We start from the raw sequence: 20,439 nt of genomic DNA, 5'->3' as shown, positions 1-20,439 counted from the left end.
GGGCTTGATTACTCTCCCTCATCAGGCATGACAAAACAAACAGCCTGGGGCTGCAGCGGGCCATGCTGGGGGAGCTGGAAACCCTACAGACAGTTCAGGCAGCAGGACATGCTGCCCAGGTGTGGCCTGGAGAGGAGTGCCCACACTCTGTGAGACCCAGAGACCCAGCCTAGTCCTCCCTGCAATCACTCTCTGCCCAGCCAAGTTAGGGGTTCTCGTCACACCTTCCAAACTTGGCAGCCTGTCCCTAGCCTAGCCCTGGGAACAGCCTACTTAGGTCTCAAAGTCAGCCATAGCACCGCAGCACAGGCACTGTCCACAGCAGCTGCTTCGGGGAAACTGTGGCTGGGGCACCGTCTCCTGACAGAGCCCCAAAGGCTGCTGTGTGACTGGCTTCTCTTTGGAGGATGCTTTGAAGGCTGAGTCGGCCTCGGGCCTGCCAGCTGCCCGGGGATGCTCCTTCTCAGACTTCACTGCTAGGAACACTGCCAGGTCCAGGTCGAGCATGGTGACGCCTCCGCGGGGTGTAGGCGTGCTCTGGCGGCACTGTGGACAGGGGATCCACCGCTGCTCATTGGCTATGGCATCGAGGCGCTTGATACAGGCCTGGCAGAAGGTGTGGCCACAGTAGAGCTGGCGCGGGAGCCTGCTGGACAGGTTGTAGGAGGAATAGCAGATGATGCAGTTGATCTTATGGCTGCCTCGGCTGGAAGGGAGGGAATCAGCCTCGGCTCCAGGCTCCACATCCTCTGCGCCATCCCTGCTCAGGGCCTGAGACATCCTGGGGAGGGGCAGGAGAAAGGGGCCTGTCAGACACCTGGAAAAGGGCTTCAGGCTGCAGAGAGCAGCCTGTGCACAGGTGCAGCGGCTGTGATGGGCTCAGGACAGTGAAGGCCCTGGAGCCAGGCTGCCTTCCTGAGGGGCCATGCAAACAGTGGAGTGTGGGAGAAAAACAGTGGCCTTGGGGCAGAAGTTGCCAGCCCGTCACATGGGAAATCCAAGGCAGACAGGGCAAAGAACACAGGCCTCATGGCCAGGGCATGTGGGTGGGAGGGAGGTGTCCCAGCAGGGAAGAAGCATGTGCATGGAGGAGAAGAGGGGAACCTGAGGGCAGAGCAGCATGTAGGGGGGAAGGACACAAGTGCTGGGGGCTGGTAGGGGCAGTGCAGCCATCTCTGGGGGAACACCAGGCCAGATGGGGGGAACAGGAGGAGAGGTGCAGCTGAGGGAGCAGAAATGGGAGGTTGAGTGAGGGGAAGCAAATGAAAATGAATCCCATTCAATGACATCACATGAAGGCAGACAACTAAATATTGACAAATGTAGTAAATGCTTGTAGACAAATGCTAGAAGTCTAAATACTAGGATGGGTCAACTTGAGTGCCTGGTATTAAATGAGGCTATTGCTATAACAGGCATTGTAGAAACTTGGTGGAATGATGATAATCGATGGGACATGGTAATACCAGGGCACAAAATACATGGGAATGACAGAGTAGGTACCACTGGTGGGGGAGGGGCACTATATGTGAAAGAAAGCAAAGAATCAAATATAGTAAAAATCTTAAATGAATCAAACTGTACCATCAAATCACTATGGACAGAAATTCCATGCTTGAATAAAAAGAGGGTGGCAGTAGGGAAACACTACCAACCAGCTGATCATGATGGTGACTGAAGTGCTCAGGGAGATTAGTGAGGCTACAAAGACAGAAAACCCAATAATGATGGGGGATATCCCCATATTAACTGGGAACATTTCACCTCAGGATTGGCTACAAGGATAAAAATTTCAGACACCATCAATGACTGCTTCTTGGATCACCTAGTTCTGGAACTCACAAGAGGAAAGGAAATTCTTGATTTAGTCATAAGTGGCACATAGGTTCTTGTCCAGAAGGTGAACATGGCTGAACTGCTCAGTAATAGTGACCATAATGTAATTAAATTTAATATTTTTGTAGTGGGGAAAATACCAAAGAAACCCACCACCGTAACATTTTACTTCAAAAAGAGGAATGACACAAAAATGGGAAGCTAGTTAAACAGAAATGAAAAAGAACAGTTACAAGATGAGCAAGATACATAGAAACAATGCCAGACGGTGAAACAAGAGAGAAGAAGATGCAGTTAGAGGCAAAAAGATCTTTTAAAAATTGCAAGTCACATCTATGGAAGAAAATAGGAAGGAGCATAAACTCTGGCAAATCAAGTGTGAAAGTATAATTGGGCAGGCCAAAAAATAATTTGAAGAGCACCTAGCAAAAGGTACAAAAACTGAGAGCAAAAAAAAAAATGTAAGTACATCAGAAGCAGGAAGCCTGCCCAACAATCAGTGGGGCCACTGGACAAAGGAACACTCAAGGATGATAAGGCCATTATGGAAAAGCTAAATTAATTCTTTGCCTCAGTCGTAACTGCAGAGGACGTGAGGGAGATTCCCACTCCTGAGCCATTCTTTTTACGTAACAAATCTGAGGAACTCTCCCAGATTGAGGTGTCAGTCGAAGAAGTTTGGGAACATATTGATAAATTAAACAACAATAAATCACCAGGACCAGCTGGGATTCATCCAAGAGTTTTGAAGGAACTCAAATACAAAATGGCTGAACTACTAATTGTGGTCTGTAAGCTAACATTTAAATCAACCTCTGTCCCAGATGACTGGAGAAAGCTAATGTAACACCTCTTTTAAAAAAGCTCCAGAGGGGATCCTGGCAATTATAGGCTATTAAGTCTAAATTCAGGACCAGGCAAATTGATTGAAACTATATTGAAGAACAGAATGATGAGGTGAAGATGATACGGATTTTGTAAAGGGAAATCAGGCCTGACCAATTTCTTAGAGTTCTATGGGTGTGTCTACAAGTTTGTATACAAAGATGATTCAGTGGATATAGTATACCTGGACTTTCAGGAAGCCTATGACAAAGTCCCTTACCAAAGGCTCTTAAGCAAAGTAAGCTGTCCTGGGATAAGAAGGAAGGTCCTCTCATGGATCAGTAACTGGTTAAAAAATAGGAAACAAAGGGTAGGAATAAATGATCATTTTCACAGTGGAAAGCAATAAATAGTAAAGTCCACCAAAGATTTTTGCTGGGACCCATGCTGTTCAACATATTCATAAAGGATATGGAAAAAAGGGTAAATAGTGAGGTGGCAAAATTTGCAGATGATACAAAATTAATCAAGATAGTTAAGTCCAAAGCTGACACCAAAGCATTACAAAGAGATCTCACAAAACCGGGTGACTGAGCAACAAAATAGCAGATAAAATTCAATGTTGACAAATGAAAAGTAATGCTGGAAAAAATAATCCCACTATACATACAAAATGATCGGGTCTAAATTAGCTGCTACCGCTCTTAGAAAGAGATCTTGGAGTCATCATGGATAGTTCTTTGAAAACATCTGTTCTATGTGCAGTGGCAGTCTAAAAAGTTAATAGAATGTTAGGAACTGTTAGGAAAAGGATAGCTAACAAGACAGAAAATATCATAATACCATTATGTAAACCCACAGTATGCCCACACTTTGAACACTGTTGTAATGCAGGGCCAGAAAGGGTTATACAACTAGCAGACTAATTGACCCAGATTCAACGTTTAGAGATATATTATTAGATAATGTCTGTGGTTTTATGTGTTTACATATATATTGTTAGAGGTTGACAATGTAACAAAACAATTCCTGTCTATTGCTGTATTCTGTTAATTCAGAGATCAAAAGATGTTAACATTTAAATGAACTACGAATGTAGTGAGATCACTGTCTTAATTTCTCTTGGAAGTCTGTAGCAAACTACCTGCAAATGGCAGGAGATAGGCAATTGCCTTATTTAATCCATGTAGCTAATTACCAATGATGCATAGGACATTTAGGAAATAGGAGGTCTACTTCAAAGCTAGGATAATTGCCTATTGTTCACCCAAGGACTGCATGCTGTCAAGAGTCTGCCTGGGAACTGTAGGCTCTTGGACCCTGATCCTTTTTTATCTCAGATCTGCTTAAGCTTCATCAGGGGAAGTCTGAGTTGCAAGACTGAGGTCTCCAGTACCATTTTGGATCACCCTGATATTGGATATTTGGACATTAGACTATAATCTGGTGAACTGATTCTGGAAAGGACTCTTTGCAACTTTAAAGATCAGCGTCTTTACTATGAAGCTGACCTAAGAACTCTATTCATACCTGTATGTATAATGATCTTTTAATCAAAATTCTCTCTTTTCATTTTTAATAAATCTTAATTTAGTTAATAAGAATTGGCTGTAAGCATGTATTTGGGTAAATCTGAGATATTCATTAACCTGGTGGATAATGTGTCCGATCCTTTGGGACTGGTAGAACTTTTTATATGATGAACAAGATGTTCAGTAATCTTCATCTTATTTGCCTTGGCTGTCTGGGTGGAAGATCAAAACTGGGATGCTTTAAGGAAGCTGTGTTTTGGGTAACCAGTAAGGTATCGTAGAAGCTGTTTTGTTGCTGGCTTGATGAATCTAAGTATTAGAACCACCACCAGTTTCGGGAATTTTCTGCGCCATTCTTTGCAGTTTACCCTAATTGAGCAAACTCAGTGTGCCCCCCTGGAGCCCCAGTCACAACAGTTCTGGTTGCCCCATCTCAGAAAAGATATATTTTAACTGAAAAAAGTACAGAGAAGAGCAATAGAAATTATTAGGGGTGTGCAACAGCTTCCATATTAGGAAAGATTAAAAAGACTGGGACTGTTCAGCTTAGAAAAGAGACAACTGAGCCGGGATATCATAAAGTTTTATAAAATCATGGAGAAAGTGACTAGAGAAGGGTTATTTACTCCTTCACATAACACAAGAACCAGAGCTCACCCAATGAAATTAATAGGCAGCAGGTGTAACACAAATAAAAGGAAGTACTTCTTCTCATAACACACAACTAGATAAGTTGATGGAGGCTAGGTTCATCAATGGCTACTAGTCAAGGTGGTCAGGCACACAACCCCATGCTCTGGGTGTCCTTAAACCTCTAACTGCCAGAAGCTGGGAGCGGACGACAGGGGATCAATCACTCAATAATTGCCCTGCTCTGTTTATTCCCTCTGAAGCACCTAGCATTGACCACTGTCAGAAGACAGGACACTGGGCTAGACGAGCCATTGGTCTGACCCAGTCTGGACATTCTTGTGTTCTTATGTGAGGGGCACAGGAGAGGCGGCAGCAGGCCAGGCGAGGGAGAATGGGAAGGGAGATGGGGCCAGGGGAGTGAGAACAGTAGTTGAGGTGGGGTCAGAGTTGGGGGAAGCAAGCGTCTGGGGGAGGGGAGGGGAAATGGGAAGGGAGGTGGAGTCAGGGGAGGGGAAATGGAAGGGGAGGCAGGATGCTGGGCAAGGGGGGATGGGAGGGCAGGTGAGGTTATGGGAGGGGAACAAGAGGGGAGGTAGGGCTGTCTGAGGGGGAATGGGAGGCAGGGGCAGCTGGGGAAGGAGGAAATGGACATGAGGGCAAGTGATGGGGAATGGGAGAGGAGACAGAAAACCTGGAGGGAACCCAGTGAGACATGCTTGCTTTCCTGCTGAGCTCTGGCTGGCCGCTGCTCAATGCCCAGGGCTTTGGGGCACAAATAGTGCCGGGCACTAAGTAAAGAAAGGGTCTTGTTTTTGTAAAAAGAACAGGAGTACTTGTGGCACCTTAGAGACTAACAAATTACTCCTGTTCTTTTTGCAGATACAGACTAACACGGTTGCTACTCTGAATCTTGTTTTTGTGACATCCTGCATGGAATCTGCACCCTCAGGAATCACACCTTTGCAGTACAGCTTGAGAGGGCAAGACAGAGCTAGGAGCTGCCAGCCCCTCTGAGCCCTGCACTAGGCACAGGCCAGGCTAGATCAGGAGCCACCTGACTCCCCCAGACCAGGGCAAAGGCCAGGAGTTTGCAGGGCTTGCCTGTCATGGGGAGGAGAGAGCGATGCAGCTCAGGCTGCCTGGCAGAGCTGTGCAGCCTAAAGCCCTCTGTGATTAGAATCCCAACAGGGAAGGAGAAGGGGCGATGGGGAGGGGGCTCAGCTGGGTGCCCTGCTGTGCCATACCACACTGTGGGGCATTTTGGGGGTGTCTTCTGGGCCTCAGACACAAACCAGTTCCCATCACGCAGTCCAAGGAGGTGACCGCCAGTGGCATGGCCCCCCCAGGGGGGGTCACCCTGGCACCCTTCTCCAGCTGCATTCCTACCTGTCCCGTCGATGCTGTCACCTCTGGCAGGGCTCAGCAAGGCAGTGAGAGGGATGCACCGTGCCAGGGGGCTGCAGCCTCTCATGAGGAACAGTGGGGGGCTCTGGTGTATTTGCGGCTCTTCAGGGAGCGTCTTCACGCAGATCGCAGCTACTGCTCCTCACTCTGGTAATTATCTTGGGTTCACATTTCAGTGACAGGCACGCTATTGTATCTGCCAGAGGGAAGCCAACCCAGCTAGGTTGGGTTACAAGAGCCCTGGCTAACAATAGCCCCTGAAATCCAATAACACCCTCCCTCTCTGACTTCCTGGGAGGATTTAATACCCGACTCTCCCCAGCTCAGAGATCTCATTAGTGAAAGAAGCAATTTGTGAGATGCCCTGGGCTTCACCCGGGTAAGGAAATGTTTAGAAAATCAGCTTTGCCATATGTGAATGCATGATGACTCTGCCCACCCGTCAGATCTTAAGTGCCAGCTGGCAGCCACGGGGTATGTGTTATGCAGCAGGCATGACCCCATGGAGTTAGCACAGTCAGCGTCAGTGCAGGAGCTTCCCCTCAGCAAGGAGGCCTGTGCTCCAAACGGACCTACGCTCAGCAGAGCCAGCTCTTGAACATCCGAACGGCTCCAGGAGTCCTGCAGTTTGGATGCTGCTTAGGAGTCCTGGTCCATGGTGGCATTGCAGATGGAGACACCCCCTGGATGCTGGGGATTGTGTCATTAGACACAGTGATCTTGGTCATGTGCTGGCCATGAGAATCTTTGGCGACTGGCACAGTGGGTGTGTTGGAATTATCAGTATTTTGCAGGGTATTACCACAACATTAATTTAACTATAAATTCCTTTATTAAATCCCAGTGCCAAAGGGCATTCATACAATTGCTCTAACCATGCCTAAAAAGCGTAACTAAGAAGCCATGTACTACACCCAAACAGTAACAGGACACTGATAAGCATTTGCTCAAGAGACTTACAGACAGGCTAAACCAGGGGCGTTTCAACCATACTGGTCCGGCCCCAAAGCGGTCAGGCAGGTATTAGCAACAACCTCCTTGAGAGTTCACTTTTGTATCTGCTTTAACAAACAAGTGATGTCATTGACAGTGAATGACTTCTGTGAAACATCTGGTTTATGACAGCTCACCCTTATTTCCAGGCTGGATCCAGATAAGATTTACAACCTCATTTCTCCCAAGGCCTTTCCTCCCCGTCTCTCCCCTCCTTCTTGCTGACCAAGTTTTCCCTTTGCCCTTGGGTTCACACAGGCCCTGCTTTCTGAGATAGCGCTGGTATGTGGGTGGGAAGGGCCATGCTGGTTTATCTTAAGACAAATTTTCTGTGTCTTATTTAAAGCCATCTGCAGTGACCCATGTCAGAGGCCTTCTTTTCAGAACGTCCCTTTATTTCATTAGTTATTCTTTGAACCAGACATTCTCCCTACGTCATTCCTTCTGGCCTTATGACTCAGAATTTTCAGGCCTTTCCTTCTACTTGCTAGTCAGGGCCTTTCTATATTTCCTTAACCAAACGTAAGCTAACTGTAATTTGGAAACTCTTTAACCTGTCCCGACTTAAGTCAAAGACCAAAGTCAAAAAGGTGCTAGCCAGGGAACTTCTACTCGCTGATGATGCTGCACTCATAGCCTACGATGAAGATCTATTAAGAACCCATGGATCACCTTTCAAGTCCTTCTCAGGCATTTGTTTTCACCATCAGCCGGGGCGGCTCTAGACATTTCGCTGTCCCAAGCATGGCGGCACGCCGCAGGGGGCGCTCTGCTGGTCACCGGTCCGTGGCTCCGGTGGACCTCCCTCAGGTGTGCCTGCGGAGGGTCCGCTGGTCCTGCGGCTTTGATGGACCTCCCGCAGGTGTACCTGAGGAGGCTCCGCTGGTCCCGCGGCTCCACCAAAGCCACGGGACCAGTGGACCCTCCGCAGGCACACCTGAGGGAGGTCCACCGGGACCCTGCCTGCCGCCCTCCCGGCGAACGGCAGAGCACCCCCCGCAGCATGCAGCCCCAAGCACGTGCTTGGTGTACTGGGGCCTGGAGCCACCCTTGCCATCAGCATTAAGAAAACAGTTGTAGTAGAATGGGGGGGTCCCCAAATCCTTCAATCACCTTAAATGCCAACCAGCTAGAAGTAGTCCAAAGTTCAGCTGTTTAAGTTCTACAGTGACCACTAACCTCTCACTGGATGAAGAACTAAATGTTCCCATTGGAAAGGCTGCCACCATCTTTAGCAGACTAACTAAAAGAGCCTGGAACAACTCACAGCTGACCCTCAAGACTAAAATTCTAATTTACCAAGCCTGCATCCTCAGCACTCTCGTGTATGGTGAGGAAACGTGGACAACTTGTGCTCATCAAGAGAAAAGGTTAAACAGTTTTCACCTACGTTGTTTACGCCACACACTCAACACCAAATGGCAGGATAAAGTCACCAATGCAGAGGATCTTCAAAAGGCAAATTTACCAAGTATGACAGCCCTGCTCAAGCAAACATGACTGCGCTGGTTGGGCCATCTGAGTAGCTTGGAAGACAGACGTATACCCAAGGACGTGCTATAGGGGGAGCTATCAGAGGGAACAAGAACAACAGGATGTCCCAAGCTTTGCTATAAAGACGCATGCAAGCGAGATATGAAGGAATTTGGAATTGATCCTGACCAACAGGAAATCTTGGCAAGTGATCGTAACAAGTGGCACCATAGTCTCCATCGGCGTATCAAAGTCCATGACAGGAGCTGTGGGGAATTATTGAAGCTAGGAGCTGTGAGAGCAGATTGAACCCTCAGGGAGATGCTAGTGGCCACTGGGCATCTGAGGGTAAAGGGTTGAATAAGAGCAGGGATGGGTAAGGGGGGAATCACAGAGACCCATTCAGGGAAGTAGCCTGGGGCCAGACAAAAGAGAAATAAGCCAAAAATAAAAATTATAAGGGCCAGGTGCTTGGGTGCACCAGAGCTCTGCATGGTGTATGGTAAGGGCATAGGCAAAGATGGCTTAAGGCCACCTCCCTCCATCCTGGGAGAAGATGGATTTCAGAGGTCCTCCTTGTAACCTACAGCAGTCTCGGGGCTATTACAATGGCAGGCATTGCTAGAGAACACCATGCCTCCATCTCCCCAAGTACGTACGCTCCTGACCCAGCCTCTGTGGTGGGGGGTGTAGAGCCAGCACCACTGTCTTTAAGCTACCAGGAGATTCCCCCTTGTGAGGGGAATCCTCCTCTACTCACTTATGGCAGCTTTAAGTCTCCTCCCGCTCCCATGGCACCAAAGGGCTGGAGCCAGAATGGCTGGGCACCAATGTGAGGAACTTACCAGCAGAGCGAGGTGAGCTGGACCATGTGGCGCTGGGAGAGGAACTGGACACCGCATATCATACTAACGCACTCCAGAACCACCCGTCGGAGGTGACTGGGAGCATTCTGTCAGAAATGGTATGTCCGCAAAATCAATATTTTCCACAAGAAAATAGCTAGTTAAAGGGGAGGGTAATTACCCACTGGAACAATTTACCCAGGGTCATGGTGGGTTCTCCATCACTGGCAATTTCTTAAATCAAGATTGGCTGTTTTTCTTTTTTCCTGTGAACTTTTTGTTAGTTTTTTAAAAATATATGTACAGAAATAAAACAAATGTAACAAACCTCACACAAACATCTACTGACCCTTTGCTACCTAACGTTTGTTATACTTGAAACATTTAATTATATATATCGGGGATGGGCCAGCCATGGCTTGCAACCCGCATGCGCCTCTGTTACACTTAGAGTGCAGCTCGCAAAGCCCCTCCAACCTCCTCCATTCTCCACCTACCAGACTGGGGTGGGGGGGCGCAGCTTGGCGCTGCTGCCCAAGCAGAAGGAAGATGTCATGTTTACGCTGCTAGATATATTTACACTCCATCTTCATCTCCACATTGAACCTTTCCTTTCCCATTGTCAAAGAGAGGAAGATGTTATGTACAATAAATTAACTGGTGGTCAAAATCCCAGTCTTAATCCAATCTGGTCAAATGACAGGTTGCCTATGTCTGCTGTACAGAGTTTCAAATTACCCCAGTTAGAAGCCTTGGTCTATAGAACGGGACTGGACGTGTGTTGGTGTCACCCTGCAAGTAGTAACTGTGACATCACCCAGGGTACAATCTGGACCTTTGAACAGCTGTGTCTCCTCAGCTCTTCAACCTGGGATGCCTTTTACACTGCTTTCCCCAGTCCGTTACTGCCCAGCTCTCTCCTGGACAACACAAGCGCATATAAAGTCTGTCATTTTATTAATAGAAAATGATATGAACCAATCTTGTTCCCCCAAATGGAGTTTCCCAAACGCTTCAGTCCAAACACATTGGATCTAGATAAAACAGTCAAAGAAGTTTATTAACTACAGAAGATAGAGTTTAAGTGACTATACGTAATGAGGCATAAAAGTCAGAATTGGTTACAAGAAAATAAGAGAAAAATTCAGTGCTTGGAGAGGGGTGGGACTTTGACTGCCATGCCATGTAGTTGTGAATGACGATGGATTATGATTCCGGTGGGCAAGGATTCACATATGGATTCATATGAGTAAGTGATGAAGTGTGGCTTGCTGTACCTAACTGTATAGAGCAGAGGTGGGCAAACTACAGCCCATGGGCCACATCCGACACGGAGGACCCTCCTGCCCAGCCCCTGAGCTCCTGGCCTGGAAGGCTAGTCCTCAGCCCCTCCCTGGCTGTTCTCCCTCCCCCACAGCCTCAGCTCACTGCGCCACCAGCACAATGCTCTGAGTAGCAATGCTGTGAGCTCTTGCCAGGCAGCGCAGCTGCAGAGCCGTGGCCTGACCTGGTGCTCTGTGCTGCACGGTGGCATGGCTGGCTCCAGCTGGGCAATGCGGCTGCATGTCCTGATGCTCTGTAAGGGGGCAGGGAGCAAGGGGGGTTGGATAAAGGGCAGGGGACTTCAGGCGGTGGTCAGGGGCTGGGGGTGTGAATAGGGGTTGGGGTGGTCAGAGGGTGGGGAACAGGGGGGTTGAATCGGGGCAGGGGTCCCGGGGAGGGCAGTCAGGAAGGCAAGGGGGGGTTAGATGGGGCAGCAGGGGGCAATTAGGGGCAGGGGTTCCAGTGGCAGTCAGGGGACAGAGAACAAGGGAGGTGGACGGGGCAGGGGTCCTGGAGGGGCCATCAGGGGGTGAGAAGCAAGCGGGAATCAGATAGGGGGCAGGGCCTGTGACACACCTGGCTGTTTCGGCGGGCATAGCCTCCCCTAACCGGCCCACCATACAATTTCGGAAACCCGATGCGGCCCTCAGGCCAAAGAGTTTGCCCGCCCCTGGTATAGGGGAATAGTGTTGGCTTGCTAATTCCTCATTGTTCCTGAACATGTGTTTAGCTGAATTATTTCAAACGATGATGTGATGCGGTGACAGCAACAAACTTTCTTGATGACATTTAAAACTTAATATTTAAATGTGTGAAAACAGTGCACCAGTCACCCATTGCCAGGCAGGCCAGCTGCCACTACCACCCAGCCTTTCCGAAACAAAAATAAAAGTGCATGAACAAGTGCACGGAGAAACCCCCTCTCACTGCATGTCCACTGCCCCCCACTTTTCTCCTTTCCCTTGTGTCCCTGTTCTCCACATACTTGGCACCAGGAGTGAGAGATGGAGACATCCGCAGGAGAGGGGTTCAAGACGGGGGACTTCATGGAATTTTCTGTGCCGTTTCTGGAGCGAGGGTGGTGTCAGCTGGTGAGTGTGTGTGCTCACTCTGTGCACTGTCCCAGCACTGTGCAGGCAGCTGATCCTGCAGACCTCGCTGATATCCCCCAGAATGACCACAGGCGCGGTTCAGTGGCGAAGGCGCTCGGCCAGGCTTATTGTTAACCAAGCATGAGTCCTAATGCCCCATACGTGCTACAGCTACACTAACGCGTGTGCCCGTTCCAATGGACCAGCTTCGGCAGCAGCGGAGCTTTCTGCTGCCCCCTAGGCCAGACGGAGAAGCTCCCATATGATTTCTCTTTTCTATGTCAATACAAACAAGTTACGTGTTACCCTCTTGACATAGCTAGTTACCACTCTACTCCTTGCACCTGTTGATTTGAACAAAACATCCCCCTCCATTGTTCTGCCTTCCTGGCTTTATCTGATGAGGGGTCAGTGTGTCCCTGTACCGCCATCAGGGAGTGTGTTTACATGAATACCCAGTACCTTGTACTTAGGAGTGCCTGTGTTTTTGCCAAGTTCATGTACCGGACAAAGAACTTGTGAGCAAGCATCTGCCTTTGGTTCATAGCCTGGTTCATGGCTGAGATGAGCCACTTCAACAGTTGTCTCTGCTGAGCGCTGTCCTCCCTTTGCCATTACTCCTGTTCCTGGACCTGTGTCGCAAGTGCCTGCTCCCACACTGAAACCCAGCCCTCCAGCTGTGCAGCAAGCCCCAGCCTTTCCTCTGTGCCTTTGCTCTAGTCCGATGTCCCTCTGGGTCTGGTACTGGACCTGCTTGTTGGGTATCTCCAGAACGTCAACCATTGGCCATCACTGAAACACTTCCATGGCCATGAAGGTGCATTGGGCCAGGCTTGTATTGCACTGAGGTCGAGCTGTGGAGGTTCAGCAGCCAGCAGAGGTCGAGGGACCTGCAATAGGACAGGACACAGAGGGCTGTTGGCTCAAATAGCTCAATGGAGGAGCTCAGGAAAATTCTGTGTGGAATTTCAAGGACATAAAATGTTACATTTCAAAACTGGACCTCAGAATATCGTGAAAGGGCTGTCTCAGGCCACAGACACCGCCTGGTTAATCGCCACTGGAGAAGTGCGGTGACACTGGTGAGTTACAAATTCTACACTGCTTGGCTTCAGGGGGCTGTTCACTGGCCTCGCTACAAAAGCTTTTCTTTCATGTCAGGGCCTTTCACACTGTGGAGGACACAACTGTTCTTGTGGTGCCCTGTTAGCAAAGGGAGCTGTTATTCCAAACCACTGGTGGGAAATCTTTAGTGAACAGCACATGAATGAGTGCAATGAGCTGTTCAGCTTCTGAGGTGGCCCTGGACAATATGCCCTTCCCCGCAAAGTGACTGCCGATCTGGAGTTCCTGCTTCAGGAAAAGTTTGCAGGTATCAGTACCTGGGACAGGGTCAGAATTCGTGAGCGAATCAACAGGATGCTGCATTAGCTTCCACCAGGGCCGGTGCAACCATTTAGGCAAACTAGGCGGCCGCCTAGTGGTTGGGGGCACCTAAAAGCCCCCTCAGGTGAGGAGGTGGAGGTGAGCTGGGTGGGGGACGTGCGGAGAGGGTTGCCCACAATAACGAGAGGAGGCGCACAGGGGAACAGCTCCCGGCCCCAGCTCACCTCCACTCTGCCTCCTCCGCTGAGCACACAGCCCAGCTCTAAGTCTCCTCCAATCAGCGTTGCAAGCCTGGGTGGGGAGGAGAATTAGAGCAGCGCCGGCGTGCTGAGTGGGAGACAGAGCCGAGGCGAGCTGGGGCGGGCTACTCAGGCAGGGTTAGTTTCCACAGGAGGTCTCCCCAGGCAGGGTTAGCTGCCGGGGCGGGGGGGAAGGGGGGAAGTCTCCCCAGGCAGAGTTAGCTGCTGGGGCTGGGGGGGGGGGAAGGGGAGAAGTCTCCCCAGGCAGGGTTAGCTGCTGGGGCTGGGGGGGAAGGGGGAAGTGTCCCCAGGCAGGGTTAGCTGCTGGGGCGGGGGGGGGGGGGAAGGGGGAAGTCTCCCCAGGCAGGGTTAGCTGCTGGGGCGGGGGGGGGGAAGGGGGAAGTCTCCCCAGGCAGGGTTAGCTGCTGGGGCGGGAGGGGGAGGGGGAAGTCTCCCCAGGCAGGGTTAGCTGCTGGGGCGGGGGGGTGGAGGGGGAAGTGTCCCCAGGCAGGGTTAGCTGCTGGGGCGGGGGGGGAAGGGGGAAGTCTCCCCAGGCAGGGTTAGCTGCTGGGGCGGGGGGGTGGAGGGGGAAGTGTCCCCAGGCAGGGTTAGCTGCTGGGGCGGGGGGGGAAGGGGGAAGTGTCCCCAGGCAGGGTTAGCTGCTGGGGCTGGGGGGGAAGGGGGAAGTGTCCCCAGGCAGGGTTAGCTGCCGGGGCTGGGGGGGAAGGGGGAAGTCTCCCCAGGCAGGGTTAGCTGCCGGGGCGAGGGGGGAAGGGGGAAGTGTCCCCAGGCAGGGTTAGCTGCCGGGGCGAGGGGGGAAGGGGGAAGTGTCCCCAGGCAGGGTTAGCTGCCGGGGCGGGGAGGGAAGGGGGGAAGTCTCCCCAGGCAGAGTTAGCTGCCGGGGCGGGGGGGGGAAGGGGAAAGTGTCGCCAGGCAGGGTTAGCTGCTGTGGTCGGGGGGGGAGGGGGAAGTGTCCCCAGGCAGGGTTAGCTGCCGGGGCGGGGGGGGGAAGGGGGAAGTCTCCCCAGGCAGGGTTAGCTGCCGGGATGGGGGGGAAGGGGGAAGTCTCCCCAGGCAGGGTTAGCTGCCGGGGCGGGGAGGGAAGGGGGGAAGTCTCCCCAGGCAGAGTTAGCTGCCGGGGCGGGGGGGGAAGGGGAAAGTGTCGCCAGGCAGGGTTAGCTGCTGTGGTCGGGGGGGGGGAGGGGGAAGTGTCCCCAGGCAGGGTTAGCTGCTGTGGTGGGGGGGAGGGGGGAAGTCTCCCCAGGCAGGGTTAGCTGCCGGGGCGGGGGGGGGGGAAGGGGGAAGTCTCCCCAGGCAGGGTTAGCTGCGGGGGGCGGGGAGAAGGTGGGAAGTCTCCCCAGGCAGGGTTAGTTGCCATGGGGGGATGGGGGGGAGAGGGGTTAGCTGTCACGGTGGGGGGGTAGCTGCTGTGAGGGGGGGCTCCCCGAGTGGCAGGCTGAGTTAGCTGCCATGGGGGGAGGCAGGGTTAGCTGGGGTGGGTGCAAGGTGGAAGTTTTGCCTAGGGCGCGAAACTTGCTTACACCGGCCCTGGCTTCCACATGGTGTACAGTACACTGTTATGGGTGCATGCAAACACACAACCCTCCACACACAGCCTCCCCACTCCCAGCACATGTCTGGACAAAAATTCAAAGCCCAGTTGTACTTGAGACAAATGATTTTGTCTCCTCCAGACTGCGTGGATGGCCTCCAACTGAAATGGACTAGATTTGGAAACGGGACCCAGTTCTGCAAACACACACACAGAGTTCACTGTTTCCAGGTGGTTCCATAGACCAGTGAGTGATGACAGAGCAGCTGACTGAAGGCAATGTAAGGCCCAAGCAAAAATCTGTGACTTTCCAGTCAAAATAGTCCTTAAAGGTGTTCCTTACTGCCTGAATTTCCCAGTTACCATTATGAACGCCACTGGTGGGGCTGTGGGAGATTCCTAGGCACTGGGATACAATCTGCTATTCAGGGCCGTCCGGGGGGGGCAAGTGAGGCAATTTTCCCCAGGCCCCATTTCTCGGGGTCCCTGGAGCGGGGTTCTTCACTCGCTCTGGGAGTCCTGGAAAACTCTCACGGGGCCCAGGCCCCCGGAGCTTCTTCTGCTCCGGGTCTTTGGTGGCAATTTGGTGGCGGGGGGGTCCTTCTGCTCTGGGACCTGCCGCCTAAGTGGCCCGAAGACCCGCGGTGGGGGGTCCTTCCGCTCCAGGACCTGCCGCCGAAGTGGCCCGAAGACCCGCTGCGGGGGGGGTCCTTCCACCCCAGGACTCGCCACCGAAGTGCCTCAGAAACCCGCGGCAGGGGGTCCTTCCACCCCGGGACCCGCCGCCGAAGCCCCCAGGACCCCTGAATCCTCTGGGCAGCCCTGCAGCTATTAGCAGATATATGTTGCTAGCTGGGGCTTCTCATAATTTTTGCACAGGTTCATAGAGCAGAAACCCCTCCCATTACTGCAGCAATAAACATTAAAATGCAGCTGGAAATGTAATGGGCTCAAGGGCAGCTTCTGTCCCTTCTGTGTCCGCTGCTGCTCCGCCAGGGACCTTCCGCTCCACGCTCAGACTCTCCTGCAGGATTCTTCCATGGCGGCTGAACTGAGCCCTGCCTCCCCCGCGGCTTTCTCCCATAGCAAGGAATGAGCAGTATTTCACACTGGAGTCTGGCAGTTCGTAGTCTGGGGCAGGCCAAAAGGTGACAGGAGCAGTGGGAAGGGAGACGGAAAATCGTGGCTGGCTGCGAAAAAAGTGTCTTCCTGCAATTCTGTTAATAGCCACAAGAGGGCAGCATCAGCACACTCACTGGCACCGGCAAGTGACCACCCAGGCTCAGAGTGCAGCACTTGTGAGCCAGCCCCCCAAATATCATGAGATTTAAATAAATCCTTTCTCTGCCTTCTGGCCCCTGAGCCCAGGACACACTAAGGCCACATCTCACAGCCGCCTTGGCAGCCCAGGCTGAAATGACAGCTGGAATTCTCCCATTACTATAGGACTGCAGAAGCTGGGGCTTTAAGGGAACCACCAGCTATCGTGAAGCTTTGAGACAAAGCCACAAGAGGTGCCTGCACTGCAGCCCCAGTGGCCAGAGCAGCACTGAGTCCTGCTGCCCCAGATTCCAGGGACCAGGCCATGCTGTGATACTCCCTGATGCTTGCACTGACTGGTCGCTCTCTGTGATACTCCCTGATGCTTGCACTAACTGGGCGCTCTCCTGCATCTCTCACACCCACAGTGAGCTTGGCATGCACTGAGACGTGTCTGATCTCAGCCCAGCATACCCACTGCATCGGAGGCCCAGGGCTGGACTCCCCTATGCAGGCATGTGCAGCAGTGGGCATGAAATGCTCCCGTTCTCTTTGCACAGGTGCAGGGTGGTAACCCAGGCCCTGGCACTGCCACACGATGCAGCAGCACAGAACTCTGGCCTGGGCAGAGAGACAGCCAATGAGAGGGCAGCTTGAGCCGGGGTGGGGGGTCGCAATCTGCCAATGGGACTGGGGGCAATTAGAGAGGAAGGAGGAGAAAGAGGCAGGGCTGGGTGAAAAGGGGATTGGCTGAGGAAGCTGGACCAGGGGGCATGGCCCTGTGGGCGAGGCGCCATCATTCGCACGTGGACCTGCTGGGAAGAGGTATGGACATCGCAGCGTCAAAGCAAAGGAGCATCGCAAGTGAGAGAGGGGCGCAGGCAGGACAGCGGGTGACGCGAGACTTGGCAGCCAGGAGGAGAAGCTGATGCCCTCTTGGGGCAACTCAGCAGAGTGATGAAAAACTTCCTCTGTGCTGGTCATTTACAGTTGGTTCTGTTCCTACGCGAGTTCTGCTGGTACTTTCTATCTTATTATCACTCCCCTATTGCCATTATATTATTGTGCCTGCCAGGTTTGGGGTAGGGGGGAAGGGGTCCTTCATAAGGTTTACAATTTAAGGTTTTCTCTATTGTGTTGCTGCTGCCGCTCCTCACCATAGCCTGTCACTGCACAGGGCGAGAAGCCCAGCCTGCAGCCTGTGTTTGAGACACCCCCTCTCCCCGCCTGTGTCCTGAGCCCGGCCGGCTGCCCTCAGGAACTGGAATGTCTTGGTTTCCGAAATCTTCAGCTGTAGCCCAGCCAGACTGACCTGTTCTGCGGCCCCCTTGGGATGGCACAAAGCAGCCCCCAGCTCTGGGAGTTGAGACCTTGTGCCTCATGGGTGATGCACCCCACAAAAGGGGTTTAAACCCTGGCTCCCAACCCCCCTTCCCCTCCAGACAGTGCCCCTGCTCTGAGCTTCCTCCTCGACTGGCACAGCCCTGCCTCCAGGACACAGTCCATGCTATGTGGGGTGACCGGCCCGCCAGGAGCCTGTGGGGTACTGGTGGGAGCAGATGGAGCAGCGGGCTGTGCTCTGGTCTGGGCTTTGTCTGGGAATAGGGCTCACCTGCCACACCGGTTCATGCCAAACCTGCTGAATCAGGGGGTTGGGGTGCAGGAAAGGAGTGAGGGCTCCGGCTAGGGGCTCTGGGATGGGGCCAGGGATAAGGGGCTTGGGGTACAGGTGAGTGCTCCAGGCTGGGGCAGGGGGTTGGGGTGTGGGAGGGGTGAGGGCTCTGGCTGCAGGTGGGGGCAGGAATGAGGGGTTTGGGGGGTGAGGGCTCTGGCTGGGGGTGTGGGTTTGGGGTGGGGCCAGGGATGAGGGGTTTGGGGTGCAGGGGGGAGTGCGGGCTCTGGCTAGTGGTGTGGGCTCTGGGGTGGGGCCAGGGATGAGGGGTTTGGGGTGCAGGCGAGTGCCCCAGGCTGGTGCAGGGGGTTGGGGTGCAGGAGGTGGTGAGGGCTCTGTCTGGGGGTGTGGATTCTGGGGTGGGGCCAGGGATGAGGGGTTTGGGGTGCAGGCGAGTGCCCCAGGCTGGGGCAGAGGGTTGGGGTGTGGGAGGGGATGAGGGCTCCAGCAGGACTCACATGAAAGGCCAGCCAAGCTCCTGGGCTGGGCTGGGGAGAGGTGAGGGGAGCAGTTGGGGGCTGGGCTGGGGGGAAGTCAAGGCAGGAGCAGGTGGGGGCTGGGGGAGGTGAGGGGAGCAGTTGGGGGCTGGGCTGGGGGGTAGTCAAGGCAGGAGCAGTTGGGGGCTGGGGGAGGTGAGGGGAGCAGGTGGGGGCTGGGCTGGGGGGTAGTCAAGGCAGGAGCAGTTGGGGGCTGGGGGAGGTGAGGGGAGCAGTTGGGGGCTGGGCTGGGGGGTAGTCAAGGCAGGAGCAGGTGGGGGCTGGGGGAGGTGAGGGGAGCAGGTGGGGGCTCGGCTGGGCTGGGGGAGGCAAGGGGAGCAGTTGGGGGCTGGGCTGGGGGGAAGTCAAGGCAGGAGCAGGTGGGGGCTGGGGGAGGTGAGGGGAGCAGGTGGGGGCTCGGCTGGGCTGGGGGAGGCGAGGGGAGCAGTTGGGGGCTGGGCTGGGGGGAAGTCGAGGCAGGAGCAGGTGGGGGCTGGGCACGATGTATGTGGCAGTCTCTGTGTCAGAGTGACAGGAGCCCCCGCTCCCAGGCAGAGATGCCAGCTGAGGGCTGGGCAGGGACTGGTCAGGGCACATTCCAGGCCCTAGGGACTTTTCTGGTGGAGCTAAAGTGAAAGTGAACATGAGAGGTGGGGCGCGTGCTGCCCATGCTGAGGTGGGGCTGCCCACTCCCCACAGCAGGGCTGGGCTGGCTGAGGGCAAACGGCTCCCCAGGGCTCTGGCTTGGGCAGGGACTGAAGCCCAAGGGGGGTCCCAGCCTGGAAGAGAGGAAGCAAGAGCTTCCCTGGACACCAGAGACGCTTCCTGCAGAGCTCTGGATTGGGTCGGGGAGAGGGAGCCAGGTGGGTGTATCCCAGCAAAGCCCTTCAGTGCCAAAGGGACGGGTGCTGTGGCCGGGTAACAGGGGGACTTCAATCCAGGGCAACAACTGCAATAGCTCCTTGGCAGTGACTAAAAAGAGCCGCAGGGCTCGTGCTCCTGTGACCCCTCCAGCTCACAGGCCCTGGCCCTTGGGAGGGGCTGTCATGGGAACCGGACAGCTGCCTACAGCAGCACGAAGCAGCCCAGAGCTGTGGGATCAAGGCACCAGGGCAGCTGTTGCTGCGCCTCTGGGAGAGCAGGAGGGGTTCACCTCTCACTGCCCAGGGGCAGCATCCACAGGCAGTGCCAGCACCAGCTCCGCACCCCCCCACACACAGCGTGGGCCATTGCTCGAGTCGGGAGAGCCTGTGGCTCTGCATAGCCTGAGGGATCCAGCCTTGTTTCTTCCCCTCCTGCCTGCCCCAGCCCTTGGCACCGGTACGGGATGAGCTTTGTTTAATCATTGCCAGGAAAGCTGGCAGCAGAACTGTGCCCAGCACTTCCAGCTCCAAGGTGCAGCCTCCCAGGCAAAGTTTAAACAAACGGAGCGAAGGGCAGCGTATGCGATGTCACAGTGCCAACCGGCACGCCAGAAGCTCCTCGATCCTGCCTGCTCAGAACACCCGGGATCGGGCAAGCCAGCTGAACGCCGTGCCACAAACGCAGATGCCACCTCTAGAGGGCAGAGTTGAGTCCGTGTGGCCCGTTCAGTTCTTGGTCTCTGCTGAGGATGCCAATATGGGGCAATCAGTGCCATGTGTGCAAAGCTTTTTATGGTGTGGGCAGCAGCCCCTAAGAGCTGGACCAACCCCAGACCAAACCCTTTCCCACCGGCCCCGAACAGCTGAGTGATGAGAACAGCTGTTAGTCACATGGCCAGGTTGGAACCGGTGCCCCAGAGGGGCAAGGCCCCGTATCTCATTCCCTAATCCCAGCAGCCAGCCAATCCCCCTGCCCCAGAGATGGATCTCAGCCAGTGCCCTGGAAGGGGAAGGCCTCGCGTCCCATTCTCTAGCC

The 20,439-nt window shown here is 53.7% G+C and overlaps 1 protein-coding gene across 1 annotated transcript; it reads right to left on the bottom strand.

Moving 5' to 3' along the window:
- Positions 1–273: 273 nt before the first annotated feature.
- RNF224 (ring finger protein 224) lies at positions 274–8,022 on the bottom strand (the record flags this gene model as incomplete). Its single annotated transcript, XM_050927091.1, has 2 exons — positions 274–686; positions 8,004–8,022. Coding segments are annotated over 2 exons (432 nt in total), but the record flags the coding sequence as incomplete, so codon positions are not given.
- Between the last annotated feature and the right edge of the window lie 12,417 nt (positions 8,023–20,439).

This window comes from Gopherus flavomarginatus, chromosome 17 (assembly GCF_025201925.1).
Source record: "Gopherus flavomarginatus isolate rGopFla2 chromosome 17, rGopFla2.mat.asm, whole genome shotgun sequence".
NCBI classification, from domain to species: Eukaryota; Metazoa; Chordata; order Testudines; family Testudinidae; genus Gopherus; species Gopherus flavomarginatus.
The sequence above is the reverse complement of the archived record's forward strand: the minus strand, read 5'-3'. Positions and strand labels throughout refer to the sequence as shown.